The sequence below is a fragment of the Pararge aegeria genome, chromosome 16 (assembly GCF_905163445.1).
Source record: "Pararge aegeria chromosome 16, ilParAegt1.1, whole genome shotgun sequence".
NCBI lineage: Eukaryota > Metazoa > Arthropoda > Insecta > Lepidoptera > Nymphalidae > Pararge > Pararge aegeria.
Genome location: NC_053195.1, coordinates 17,511,305 through 17,526,872, shown reverse-complemented (window position 1 = coordinate 17,526,872; position 15,568 = coordinate 17,511,305). Strand labels below are relative to the sequence as shown.

General features: G+C 36.7%; 1 protein-coding gene across 1 annotated transcript in view; it reads right to left on the bottom strand.

Annotated features, from left to right (window-relative positions):
- LOC120630550 (low-density lipoprotein receptor-related protein 2) overlaps window positions 1–15,568 on the bottom strand; it is a 244,003-nt gene that overhangs the window by 26,253 nt on the left and 202,182 nt on the right. The window contains exons 3-4 of the mRNA XM_039899804.1: window positions 13,256–13,387; window positions 277–385 (exon numbers count right to left, since the gene is read on the bottom strand). Coding sequence (XP_039755738.1) covers window positions 277–385; window positions 13,256–13,387 — 241 coding nt within the window. The remainder of the gene's footprint in view (window positions 1–276; window positions 386–13,255; window positions 13,388–15,568) is intronic.

Here is a 15,568-nt window from a genome sequence, read left to right as displayed (position 1 = left end):
TAACAATATTGTTAAGAAAAGTGTGTATGCGGGCTGACATAATGTTGTGTATGTACGCATACAAACCGTGCATACACTATCCGATCTAAACTTATATCTAAATTAGGGACACTTCTGACGCTTCAGATTGTCGACATCGAATATCGTCTATCACCTCGTACTAGGGGTACACATAACTCAAGAGAGAGTGCCAGAAACTCCATAAGGAATTTCAACCCTGCACGGGATGTGTTTACGCGTGTGGGGGAAAAGGGAAAATGATTTGTGTGCACGAACCCGTCGCATTTCTTCTCCTTCGGTATGCAGGGTCCCTGTGACGACACCTTCCCCGAGCCTGCGCCCTCTAGCCCGCACTGGAAGTCGTCTGCCTGGCATTTCCGGTACGCTGGAAACAACATTTTAGGTCGTGTTAAAACAACATTTTAGGCTTCATTCGTTGCTAGTTACCACCTTACCAATATAGTCGTGCCTACCGCAAAGCGAGCGTACCGGTTCGACAATCTGCGTAGACACCACATTTGTATACAGGTTAGCCCATTAGCATCTTAGACAGCGCCATCACATACAACCAGGTGGGATTGCAGTCAAGAGCTAACTTGTAGTGGAATAAAAATAAAAGTATGTTCTAGTTCGGATCACGAGGTGGTCGACCCTGTATAGTTGTTGGAATTTTGCTAAGATACACTCTTTCATAGGATTTTCTCTTAGAATAGAGGAGCCCCTTACCCAGCAGTGGGACTCTGCAGCGCTGAGGAAATGGATGAATGAAATTAATTTCCGTACTCGAGCAAGCATCTAAGTGAAAATTAGCATCCAATTTAGCGAATCCAGCACAAAGGAGTGTCTATTATGACGGGAATATATAATGAGAGCGCAGCCCGGGGAGCTACACTCAACTGGTTACTTTGCATTCGCTTTTACCAGATTTTTAAAACTTTCAATCAACCAGGGCCCCAAGTCTGCTATTTTACAAGATTTGTCATTATGACACCATTCCATTGCAATCCAATTATCATTGTGCCCAAAGTCGCTATAGTCGTAAAAATGTAATAGGCCCGTTTTGACATTTGTCATCGCGACGTAACTAGTTATGTAACCATGAGACTCTGTACTCGATACTCACGATAAATCAATTCAAGTTTGTATCAGTACTCGATTGATATTATTATGTATTGTAAAGTGTTCGTTCGTTCAAAGTATTCCTTTAACTTCACAACCAATACGCGTGACTGGCTGTTGATTATACGTCCACTTTTCAACATGTTGAAACAGAGTTAGTACTATATAACAACAAACACAAAACTCGAGTCAAATCACTATGTTTAAATTAATGTCCAAAATAGAAGAGCCATAGTTAACGTAATAGTAAACAATATATATCAAACTTAAACGAGCGCACAGTCAACTTTACAAGATGAGGAACGAAAAACTGCGCAGTGCGCGCGGGGACGCTTCAGTCATGTGCCGCTTGGTCAGATACATCATCTCAGACTCATTATTTAGAACCCATTTTAAGAACCAAGCACATTCTTTGCAGTAAAGATAACTACACAATATTTAATTTCGATATTCAGTAAAAAAATGGTTACAGCTCTAGTATAAAAAAAAAAAAGACTGAGAACGTAACTGTTTTCGGAACGTTTCGCAACAATTATAAATTGCATGCTACTATGAAGTAAGCGCAAAAAGAATACTCGCGATATATTCTTTCATATTATTTAACGTCCCAAAAAAATTTACGTATTTTTTAAAACACTGTATGTAATTGATTTTTATTTTTTTGTTTCTTTCAGTTTCGTTCCAAGTTACATTCTATGGTCTTTCACAAATGTCAAAACGGGCCTATTATATTTTTCCGACTATAGTCTACTAAATTCACAATGGTCTTACAATTGGATTGTAATTGGATGATAATTGCATTGTGGTAGAAAGAGAATCAGTGTTGCCATTTGGTCAAACTGTGTTTGAGAAGTAAAATTAAAAAAACTACCATTAATTAATAATGTCCAATTAAGCGAATTTTTGATTAGAAATATTTTTAAATGTTATTGATTTGTGTTCTAAAGACGAACTTTGTATCACATTTGGTAAAACAATCGAAGGAACCCAAAAAACAAATATTTTGTGTGCCAAATTTTGTCAAAAATAATTATTTTTAATCTGTAACTGTCGAATTGACATTAAATTTCATTGACGTTATTTTGTGCTAGTGAAAATATATAAATTATAATCAACCCCTTTCGCAGCAAATCACGATTTCCCATTATCTTAAAAATCCGGAAGGCTCTGCTCTCTTGCAATCAAAAAGGACTATTCATCTTACTGGTTTGGATTCCAAGCCACTCAGGTATTCCAGGAAACGAGACTGCTGACTCATGTGCCAAAACAGCTGTTGAGTCAGGTTCTCTAGATCATTTTAAAAATTCATCGCAGGACCTATGTACTCTTGCCAAAACATATATGGAAACAGCCTGGAAAATTTTTTGGAATGATTCCAAATTGGTTAAGGGTAAGTTTTACGCTACCATCCAACAAAACATACCAAGACAACCCTGGTTTTGTCACTCTCGGAGTACAAATCGCTGGACTTCATCCACAATTTCCCGATTGCGTCTTGGTCATGCTAGCACACCTGTACATCTGGCCAAACTCCGGATAAGGGACAACTCCATCTGTGAGTGTGGCTTGGATGAGGGCACTATAACTCATATTATTTTTAACTGTCCCAAACTTACCTATCCCCTCTATGACGTTCTTCCTCCCAAAGTCCCCCGTCCTTTGAGTGTTAAATGTTTTTTAATGTTTGTTTTCAGTCCTTATTGTAGATTTTTATGTAAATATATAGTAAGTAATAAAATTAAAGTATAATGTACAAAAAATATCCGTGTTAGATATATATGCATGTGTTGTCTGTGCTGCCTTAGGTTAAAGAGCTAACTAGCTAATAACAACTATTTCTTGGTACAAATTCAAAATTAACTTTTCATTAGTTTCACCGATCAATCTCCTTCGTGCCTTCTTCATCTACAAGACACTGGCGAAGTACCTTGTGCCCAGTTGGCACAGACAAAAGCCATAAACAAGAAATGAATTGAATGAAATTATAATCAAAACAAACAAAATGCTCCTCATCGAGCAAACTTCGTCGCTGCTTTTGGAGAGTTAGACAGATCAGCCTGGACACTGCAGCTGTACCAATAACGGACGTTGCCAGGCGAAGCGACATTGGGTTGCGTACCTACGCTCAAATTTTATAAATAAATTCCCACTGAAGAGCGAAAGTAAGTAATGCAATCTTGTACTGTTTAAGCATGATATGAAGTCTAAGTAGGTATCAAATTGGTGTGTTTCCAACAGTATCTCTGGTAATTTAATTAAAAAAAACAAATATGGGGAGTAATCAAAAATTTAATAAAATTCTTATTCTTTATTCATGTACGCTTATCACAGGTGCTAATGAACTTGTACTTATCATGGTGGTGCTAACTACATTTTTTAACTTCAAACTAAAGCTAGGAGGTTTTCATTCCATTCTATTTTCTTTTAAATTTTTTATCTTTTATTAACTTGTGGACCCATTTAAGGTATTGCACAAATTGTGACCAGCATCCCTGTAACAGAGTAAAAAATTGTTGTAGAATATTTAAAAACAATAGATTAATAGGACAAAACACTATGTTTAACCCTTGGAACACATATACTCATAATATATGCCTTTGTCCACAGTCTTTTGACAAGAGCCTGCTGCAGTGCCCAACCTTCAAGCAGACCCTGGTTTACTAGTTGAAGTCTCTGTGAACCAAGTCCTTATGAGATAGAGCTTTCCAACTCGGCTCTAATTGCGAACATTGTGATTTGCTGTTATCTGTTGAAGAATTCTGTCCTCTATCTATAAGGAACTTCATCAGATAAAATAAATAATTCTTGCAATGAATATAAAAAGGGTAACAATAAAGGTTTGGATTTCAAAATGAAATTATATCCTCCTGCTTTTATTGGAAGCCAGCTGAAGAGTCTTCATTTTTTACATGTATTCATTTGTAAACTAAATTACTGTAAATAAAAATCATTGTTCAGTGTCTTATCTTTATTAACTCGTATTATTTGTCTCCTCATAGATTTATAAAAATAACTTTAATAACACACAAAAGTTAAATGCCTCTTGCAGAAGAATTGCTTTAATTGTGTTGTGGCTTTTATATTGTGCCAAACACAACATGCATCTGCAATCTTGCCAGCAGTGCAATTGTTTAGAGCAAGTATGCATTATAATGCATACTTGCTCTAAACAATTACCAGAAAAAGATATTTGGAAATAAAACACTTGACCATCAAACTATGTACATGAATTACTACAGTTTTCAATCTAGGAGACCCTAACATGCTATCTAAAGCATTTTATTTACTTTACCTGAAACATTCTTCCAATATACTTTTACAGCGCTCTACTGTATTGCATACAGTCACAAGTTTCATGCATAGAGTAGTGTGGTGTATCTCCCCTCTATAGTATTTAAGTTGTGGTCATCATAGTTTTCCACAGAGGAAAAACTCACCTGAAAATCCAACCAATATTAACCTTGACAATTAAAAATCTATATTGGAATTAATTAAAAAAACCTTAAATAAGTAATACCTAAAAAAAACCTCATGCCCCATTATCATTTAATGGAGTTAAGTGTTGGCTGAGTGGGTGACTCTGCCACACATTGGAGTTAAGAGCAGAGCCTGGGTTGCAGGCACAATATATTTAAATCTGCGTCACAGATTGTTAAATACATTGAAGATTATTGGCTAGATATATCACATAATATTAAAATATGAGTTCAATATTAAAGTTACTATTATAACAGTTAGGGAATGCAATACCTTAGTGTTATAATATTGCCTTTCATGAACATTTGGCCTTATTATTGCCACATGTGTCCCATCTATGATATCTGAAGTAATTTTTTTCATAGAAGCTGAAAAAGCATTCTTCTTGGTAAAGTACTCAGCATATAACTGGTAAAATATAATTTCTCCCTTCATCCATCACTCCACTTCAGCATCCTTATCACTCTGGACATTTAACACTTTTTATTAAATTTGGTGTTAAGCACCTCCGTTATTTGTCCCACAGCTCTTGAGGCAGTGATCTGAGAAACATTGTTGGGGGCTCTCTGCCCAATCGTTATTTTTAGAGCCAGATGCATAAAATGCTAGTGCTACCAGTAACTGCAACCATCATAACATATTCTGAGATATAGGTACTATACTTAATTAAAAAGCAACGAAAATTAAAGTTGTTTTCTTACCGTGGTTTGGGAATGCCTAAGTGGAGCGAGCTCCCACACTTGACTCATTACAGTCTGCTTCCCAAGCAACTCCTTTTTTTATAAATTCCGCATCGGGAATATCCTAAAGTAGTCTACATTGTTTCTTAGCAAGCTGCGGGCTCGACGGCGCCTGCTACGCTTAATCAAATGGTATTGAAGAACATCAATAGTCTTAGCCAACTTAAAAATATTCCACCTTAATCTGAATATTATGATCTCACACTTCACAATTTAATTGTAATCAACAATAATATTGCTAAAAGGCAATGACTGCAGAATTGCGTCTCAATGGTCTCACAATGATCAATAGAACTGTCAAAATATTAGCAGACTACCAATTCGTGCGATCATTGAATTGTCATTGTGCAGCAGACTAGCAAATGTTCATTGAAGTGTCAGTGGTTTTCCATCGGAAAATCATAATGACACCATAATGACACCATTGTGTTAGCAGACTACCAAATATGCCAAAATTGACAATTATGAAGTCACTGATCGATCACTGACACACAATTGTAATAGCAGACTTGGGGCCCAGGTGGTAGTGAAATGGCTTGTCATAATAGTTACTTAATTAATTTTTGATTCCATTACAACTCAGTCCTTGACTGCAATCTCACCTGCAGGCCGTTTCTGTATCTCACTTGGCATTATAACTATCCCTACTATCTTAGACCGTCGCACACCCGCAGGCCTATTCTGTATCTCAGTTGAAACCAGATTTAGCTAGCCGCCGTGAAAAGTTGTTAAGTCTGTTGAGTCCATATTTTGCATTCTGAAACCGAAGTTTTCAACAGATTTAATTTCAACTGGGTTGGCAGATATAATTACGTTATGTATATTAATGCTATGGCCGCCATTCGATGGCAACTTTCAGTGGCTAGCTAAATGTGGTGTCAACTGAGATACAGAATAGTCCTACTAGTGTGTGATGGTTGAGTCTGAGATTGGAGGGGTCTATCGTTTCAGGGCTATGGTGATTAAATAAACCCATACCTCCATCGGTTTCCACGCGGCATCGTATACCGGAACGATTGACTTGGCGCGTTTTGCCGACAAAATCACCGTGTTTATATTATTTGTACCTACTGTTTGTACACTTTCATTACATTCATTAAAATAATAACAAAAAAAACTTAATTAACTAAAGAAACCCTATTTATGGTATGGTATGGTTATAGTATGGTTTCAGGCCCGTTATTCGTTGCGCCCTAAATGGGCCTTTTCATTGTTAGGGATAAAAAACTCAAATGAATAAATTAAAGTTTCGAACGTGTGATAAGAATTCTTCGCTTCAATTATTTTAATTTTTCCTTTATTAGTGATCATCAGTAATTTGAAAATGGACCGTTTCGTTTACAACGTAAATATTATATTCCACTTATTCCCCTGCTACTGCCGGAGGTTTATTTAAAAAATATGAAAGGCGAACAAAGCCCCTTCCTGTGTGTAGTGTCAGGGAGCCGGGATGCACTCCGCCATTCAGAGGCGCCCTCTATCGGGGATTTTCACACGGGTTTATATGAAAATCGCATTACTCGAGTAAAGTAGACTTGGGTTGCTCGCATAAAAATGAACAAGATATATCACTTATATAAATCTATCTTTCATTCGCGATCTAACGCACCATCCAAAGGGCTCAACGCATCAGTCAAGGAGAAAACAATGAACCAAACAAATCCGGCTGTAGCTCGAGCAACTTAATCCGGGATTATTAAATTAGGTTCTGAAAAATGCACTTAAGAAGTCTTATACGTGCAGTTTAAAAACGCTAATCATATCATAATCATATTTATTCTATAACTGGTAATGATTACTGCTAATAAAACTAGGCTTTTTGGTAATAGACGCCTGAGTTTTAAGTTTCATTCAGACTTTTTCCATTGAATTACTGAAAGTGCCTACAGATTTGCTTGATTTCGATGTAAGTATAACTGTAAATTTACTGTGTTACTGTAAATCTGACATTTTCTTTCGCATATTAATTATTGATAAACAACAAGTTTAGAATCTAAGATATTTGATTATTGATGCCTCTGTAGATAAGTTTTCACAATCGACATAAGATACCCGAAGTAGATTTTGTTTGATCACAATCGTATATTGTCAAAAATCAAGTAAATCTGAAGGAACACTCTTATAAAAGAGCGATTGTCTTCTTTGAACCTTAAGATGTGTATCTCTCAATTCTTTTGCTATTTTCATTGAGCTATTTTCCCCGCTCTGCAGCAAAGCGGACGTGGAACCGCGCAAACAGCTCCCTATAAAAACTAACACCTTTGCGCGATAAACCGCTTTCAAGAGTTTTACTTTGAGCGGATCCTTCGCCTTACAACAAACAAGCCGCAAGCTCCGATTTTGCTGACTCGAAAAATCCATTTTGTTTTCGAATTAATAGAAAAACTTTTCTTCAAAGATTTTACTAGTTCCGCTCTTCTACTGTTCGCCAACACGTTTCTAAGAATTGGTTATCTTCGCTGGAACAGTGGCCTAAAGAGGAGACAACGAGCCGTTTCTTTGTCGTGGTGTGAAACTCTTGCATTTAAGACATCAGTTAATTGATACGTAAAATATTGCCGTAAGTTTTTTTAACGAATCCAATGAAAATATCATTTATAGATATCTAATGTTTGCCTTCACTTTTGGGGGGTTGAGTTCCCCGCACCGACCTCTAAGTTACGCGCGTTTTAAGCAATTAAAATATCACTGGCTTCAACGGTGAAAGAAATCATCGTGAGGAAACTTGCATGCCTGAAATTTCTCCATATTGTTCTCAAAGGTGTGTGGAGTCCACCAATAAGCACAGACCAAGCGTGGTGGTCTACGGTCTAAACCCTTCTCATTTTGGGAGGAGACCCGGGAGGAGACACTGTAGTGGCCCTAAGATGATGACGAAAGATTGTAAATATTAGTAGAGAACAAATGATCATACACACAAACGGACAAACATCACTAGTAGAGTAAAATAATTAACCATTGTATTCGCATTCGTCCACTCGGCGTACCAGTAATTTCTTTCAGTTATTATATCAAAAAGCGCCAAAGCGTTCACGGGCAGAAAGGAATAAAAGAAAAGAAAGAACACAATAATTGCCGTCCATTAAAAGTTTCGCCAGAACATGCTTTCGTTGATATTGAACTCGAGACTGTCGTGTCCGCCATTTTTAGACTAAGGGCTCGCCCACACAATCAAGTGAGTTGATTAGTGTGGACAGGCTTTAAGTGATACAGATAATCAAAATCAAAACTATAATAGTGGCACACAAGCAAGATTACTTTTTGAATGTCGTATCAGTTAAAGGAACCGCTTGAATCAAATCGAATTTAAGTATTTGGCTTGTCAAGAAGTAAGTTTAAATAAGCCATCGTAAAATTTGTACCCAAACAGACTCATACACTTACAGACACGCAATTAAGAAAGTAGGCACAAGTTTTTGACATTTTTGTTTCGGGATTTTAATTTTAATTTTAGGGTCACGATAGTAATATAATAGATTAATGTATGGGTGTAAAGCGCAGCATATACCTACCTACGTGAGGCATTTTACTTGAAAATGTAATATAGGCACATTTTCTTTTCCGATGCGGAACAGTATAGAGACATATCATTGATCCAGTAAGTCGTGATCGTTCGGAAAATACCGCGCAAAATCATGCAAACGTATATTGGTGACACACTGGGCAGTATTTCACGTCTCACTCCAGATTTCGTATGTAAAGCACCCTCCTGCCCGAACCGGACCCTTCCCGAGGGTGCGCTGTAAACACATCTGCTTATAACGTCCAGCTTCCTTTGCACATAAAGTCCACCGTTTTCTGAATATTTTCCTCGCTTATTACGCCATTAAGTTCAAATGGCGGCCGTGCCCGATAGAAGTGACTTCGCGAGCTTGTTATGAACAAAAAAAGGGAGGTCTCATTCGATACGAATTTATTTATGACCTGAATTTCTGTTTTGCCTTTATCTGCGGCGTCCAATACCTAAACCTATTGAAAAAGTCCCGCTGAAATTTGTTTGGTATTTCTTGCAGTAAAATGTTACCTAAATTACTCCTAACAAGGCGTTTTTCCATCTTTGGGAGTCCTGTCAAAATCGGTTCAGCCTTTTAACCTTTTTGAATTATACTAATTTTCACATAACCAAATATCAGCGGCAGATTTTTTTCTAAATTCACAGATAAAAGCTGCTAATTTATTCATTTGTGTAAATAGTGACGTCGATTTTTCGTTCGTTCGTTTTCGTTTCAACGGCCTCAATTTATCGTAACGCTTTAGATTATTATTCAAAAAATTCAATAATTTCGTTTTTAATCGATAGTCATTTATTTAAAAAAAATATTGTAAGAAAAAGTGAATGAATATATTTACTTCTAAATATCTCACCTGCATCGAATCGGAGTCAAAATTAGCATTTAATCCCGACTTCCATTAGGGTTGTCAAGTCTTGATTCGAGAAACATTTGAATAGCAGTTTGATTCCCAAAAGACGCAAGTTTCAGAGCATTGCCCAAAGTATTGGGAACCCGGGTGTTTCATCATTTAATTTCAACATTACGAGTGAGAATTCCAGTATCGCGATCATTCGGAAGGTACTTAAAGCTAAATTAGCTTAAAGCTAGCGCTCCAGGCTTCTTATATACCTACAACGCGCAGGGTCGGCCGCTCATGGAGTATTGCTGGTATCCCGGGCAGGGCACCTCAATATCAACTAGATCCTTTCTTCTAGATTCAATGAAATTCAAAATCAGTTCAACTTTTTGACAATCCCAAACTCACTAACAGATTGCATGTGCGGTGATTCCACTAAGTTTTAAAATGGTACATTAAAAGAGAAAAATCTCAAAGACAACAAATTGACTTATTTCTTGCTATTTAAAAAAATGCTTTCTCAAAACCGAACTTATATAATATGATATTATGTAAAATGCTCCTAGTGTTGCCCGATTAGCCAAATAGCAGAAGCCGGGACAGACCGAGCTCACGATGTCTGTCTCTGTTACGTATGAGGAAGCTTTTTTCTAGTAGTGGAAAATATTTGATTTAAAATAATTAGAAGCGGTGCAAAACTGGTTTGTACTTGGTCTCAACCCGATCAATAAATAAGCTTATATTTAGGAGTATCAGTTTGGATTGTTGACTCAACACGTGTGGCGCCATGTGGGTGTTGCGCGTAAATTAAAACAAAGTATTAAAACAAAGTATATAGTATGTGATCACAGTATATCTGCAACTGAAATTACTTTAGAAAAAAGACGCGATTTAAGAGATCAAATGTTGTTATATAAAATAATACATAATTTAGTTGACTCCCCACTTCTTCTAAGTAATATCGATTTTGCATGTCGTAGGTTAAATGCAAGGCGTAAACCTCCCTTTGCGTGGGCTAGATGGAAGACAAGGTATTCGGCAAATAACTTTTTATCTCGTGCGTGCAATGCTTTTAACAACAAATATTGTGAGACGGACATTTTTCATGTCAAAATTGGCACGTTTAGAAAATTTATTTTGACAAAATAAGTACTATAGCTTTAAAGTTTTTGTTTTTCATTTTTGTTTTACTTACATTATTATTATTTTTTGTATAATAATTGCTTGCCAGGTACTTACTCCTAAGCAATTGTGGTTAATGTTATCGTGTTATATGTATAACCAAGTTGTGGAAACTTCATTGGTCTATGTGATACAAAAATACGGCATTACTTTTATGTATAGTTATACTGTTTGTTTCCCTTAAAAAGCTAATAAATAAATAAATAAATGTAAGAGACTGTTTCAACCCTGCTCGCTGAGTACAACAAAGGAGCCCATATTTTGCGTGGAATGCATAATGAGATGAAGTGGCTGCACACAGCACAACTCCGACTAATTCCAATCATTTAACTACTGGCAGTTTCATCAACAATGACACAGTCAGTTTCAATTCGAAATAACTTGAGTTAGCGATTGACACCAGACTGTTACCTACGCTACGCCACATTATATGTTGTAGCGTCACTACAAGGTTCATTATATATATCAAATTTCTTAAATGCTTAAATGCTTGAATAGTAGTGATATGCTTTATATGATTTAAATATAAATATTGAATTTTTTTTAAATAACATAATTTTTTAAATTACTTGCTGGAAATAGCTTATATGTACTTGCTTGCCGTAGAATAATGTTATTGGTTTGTTTTGATGTCAGTATTGTAAACTGTATATGAGCCGTATAAAAGAAAGAAGAAACCTTGCTTTCGTCATCATCATCATCATATCAACCCATTACCGGCCCACTACAGGGCAAGGGTCTCCACCCACTGTGAGACCCTTCTCATTAGCATTGCATTGCCGAACATGAACTTCGTAATAAGTATTTGAGGAAACTCTGCTCGATTAGAGATCAAAGGAAAGAAATGAAAACTGGTATTATTCAACTCCACACCGCGCTCTCCAATAATAGTCGACGTTTTAAAATTTCTAATCGTTTAAATTAATTAAAAAATACATTAATTTGAACAATTAAACATGAATTAAAACCTATTTGAATACACCTATTTTTTTATCTAAAATTTTAGAAATAAAAAGTGAAAAAACCACTCTCGTAGGAGAGTTTAAGAGTTTAATTTAAAGCTTAGACCTTCCTTCCCCGAAACGAATTTGGCTTAACTTAGTATAACCTAATTACAAGTTCTTTAGTCTCTGGGATCAGATAATGCTAATTTCCTGTGCTGAGAATCTTATAGCAGAAAATCTCTTTTTCGGCTGACCCGGAAATCGATCTCAGGACCTTGTGATCCATAGTTGAACATGCTGACAAACCAACTCTTATACTTTCCCACACATCGTCTAATCTCATAGGAGTTAAGAAGCACGTTAAATGTAAGTTTTAACAAGTTCACACGCTCGCGTCAAGACGTCCACATTCGGCTGTAAGTTTGAGCGTTTTGCCGATATCGCCTTAATTCAGTCCCTCGACTTTCCCATCCGATAGCGATTGCATAGCGAACTTCTAAACAGCTCATATGTATGTTTATGGACGACCCCACCCCCAAACTACTATCACCTGAAAATAATCGTCAGGAGTGTGTCGCCGAAGTCTGCCAACTTGTATTGGCACATCGCGGGAGGGCGAAGCTTTCTCAATGGGGTTATAGTATAATTGGACTTATGATAATGATGTTATTTATAAAGTTTGTTAGGATTTGTAGCCATATAAACTTATATTTTGTGGTTGTCATCGCGTATTTTTAATGAAAACTTTGTAAAGTTAATTCTCCAAAAGTATTGACCTCAGGAATAAGTAGTGGACCAAAAGTTTTTCATTCTTAAGAACTAGAGACCGATTTTAAATTAGAATAAAAGAGTGAGGTTAATGTAGATTTTATTCGATGATGCGGTTCAAAAAAAATATTTATTTCTGCTCAAAAAAAACTTAATTAGGATTCAGGTACTATAAATCTTCTGTGAGAAATAATCAAAACTATTTTGAAAACCGCATTACAATCTGAACCTAATCTTTCTTAATAATTAATCTTGTATACTTTAAGTATCTCGAGACATTGTGTTGCATAGAAGTTGTAGAGCTAAGCGTGATATAAATTATGATGGGTTTTCAAAACTTCCGATACGATGCTGCTTAGAACCCGTTTAAAGTTTAAATAAGTCCATACCCCAAACGATCTTGTCCGCAGACAGCATCGTCATTTACTGAAGCCCGCCAATCCGCATTGGCGCAGCGTGGTGGGTTTATGCTCTAAATCTGTCGCTATTATAAGAGCCGAAACCTGTGTCTGCATGGCATGCTAGGAATACGTCCTATACAGTCCCGCCCTGCGTCCAGTAGCCTCATGTGACTGTAATGACACCTGCGACCACGCGCAGACCGGAACACTGCATTGCTGTTTAGCGGCAGAACGCTCTGTCGCTTGGTGGCTTTGTCTGTGTGGGTGTACTCACTGCAGTCCGCCTCGTCGGTGCCGTCCACGCAGTCGACGTGCATGTCGCAGCGGTAGTGCGGCGGGATGCAGTACGTCTTGTTCCACACGTACTGGCCGCAGCTCAGCTGCCCCGCCTCGCACTCGGGCGGCGCTGGGGACAAACACACAATTTGTTAGTTTCCTAACGACAAGGTTGCTGGAAAGTATCCGGCTTATGGGATAGAAAAGTGAATGTTGCAAGAAAATAAATGACAAAAACACTGACTTCTGAAATAAATGTCATACCCTACTAAAAAGACAATGTTTTTTTTGATAAATCAAGTTTAAATATTAGGTACTACATTTAGTTTCTAGTCGCGAAAACATATGCAACTATAACAAATTTTGATAGAAAACGCAATCTTTCGCGGGAAGGTACAGGCGTGATGTTGTGTGATTACTGCTTAAGCAATGCATATTTATGGGATAGCAACAATCGCGGTTGATTTGATGTCATTCTTTGAAGATCTGTCTCCGCAACTCTTGATCAGATCTATATGAAATTTAAAAGGGACCATTTCGGAATGCACTAGGCTGGACCAAAAAAAAAATTATGGAAATCCGGCACCTCGTTATTTATAATAACGAGGCCTTAAAAAAACATCCAAAATGAAAACCTACTATTTTATGAAGGAAGTCGGTTAAAATCTAAATTAATGGCGTTGGAAAGGAGCAACTGCCGAGTTTCTTTTCGGCTTTTTCTTGGTTTTATTCAGGTAAACATCAAATAGAAAAAATAGACGTATGCGATACCCTTCTAACAACATATCATGAAAATTAAGCTTAATTTGCTATACTCCACAAAAAGTAGGAGAATCTGTATGGTGTAATTAATAATTTCTTCCATCCTTATACCCTCTTGATGGTACATTAATAAATATACTACGACAATACACACATCGCCATCTAGTACAGTATGTGTATGGGTGCTTGTGTTATGGGTACTAAAATGACTGATGAATATTTTTATGAATAATATACATCAATACGTAGAATATAAATAAATACCCAGACACTGAAAATCATTTATGCTTATCACATAAATATTTTCCAGTAGTAGGAATCGAACCCACGGCCTTGGACTCAGAAAGCAGGGTCGCTACAAACTGCGCCAAACGGCCGACATTGCCGAAGATCTGTTTGGTGTGGAGTATAAGAATTGAAGAAATTATTAATTACACCATACAGATTTTCCTGCTTTTCGTGGAGTATAGTAAATTAAGCTTAATTTTCATAATATATTACGCAAAGTAACGCCTGCTTCTATCCAATTTCAAACAACATAATGGAAAAGAACAACATGTGAGCGGTTTACGCTACCACTCGAGCCATCTCGTACGAAAGCGATTTTTTTTTTCAAATTTTGTTGAATTCATACTTGTAATCTTGACATCTGCTTATTTGTTGCGCTACCTATGTTAATTTAATTACTACGCCGATCTTTATAAACTAATAACTTATATATATAGTTTAAACAGCTATCTAAATGAGTCAGTTTTAACCAGGCTAATCACAGAAAGGTTTTGTTATAAAAATATAAATAAAGATAAAATCTCATAGATCTTTTGATCGTGGTAACCTTAACACAGGCATGCTGACAAGCTTGTTACACTTCTCTTTTCTAGGCGAGGTCAGACACAAACAAGCAAGATCTTTGAAAATAAAAATAAAGCCTTCGGTAGTCTGCAGAGTGCATCGGCTCCAAATCGCGGAGCGTCTATTGTCCGCGGAAAATCAATCATGGCCGTGAACGCGCTCACAGAATGATTGATGCGAGGAATTTGGCCACTAATATTCCATGACCATACTTGGGAGTCACCATATGTTTCTTAACAAACAGAACATTTTAAAGAGTGTTCGTATTTTATGCTACTCTATTAATTCAAAATTAATTTATTTCATGTAGTAGACCTTCTTTATGAGTACTTTTGAATGTCAAGTGTCTGATTGTAGTCTCGGAATCCGGATTCCGAGAAACACCGGCAAGAAACTCTGCAGTTTTCATCCGGCTTTATTCCAAAAGGAAAACTTGACATTATACTATCTTGAGAACCGAGGTCACCGCTTCCGAGCCAGGAAATTATAGATTTAAGATAATTTTATTTATTTGAAAAATTTATTTTTTATAGTAGTAGTATCTATTTCTATAGTAGTCCTCCTGGGATGTATTAAACTTCAGGTTTAGAACTTACGAAATTCTGACGGAAACATGTGCTGTCAAGTGCAGCTACGTTCACGCTAGGGGTGTGAAATGACGCTGTTTTTTCTCGACTATATCGAAGTAAGTTTATGG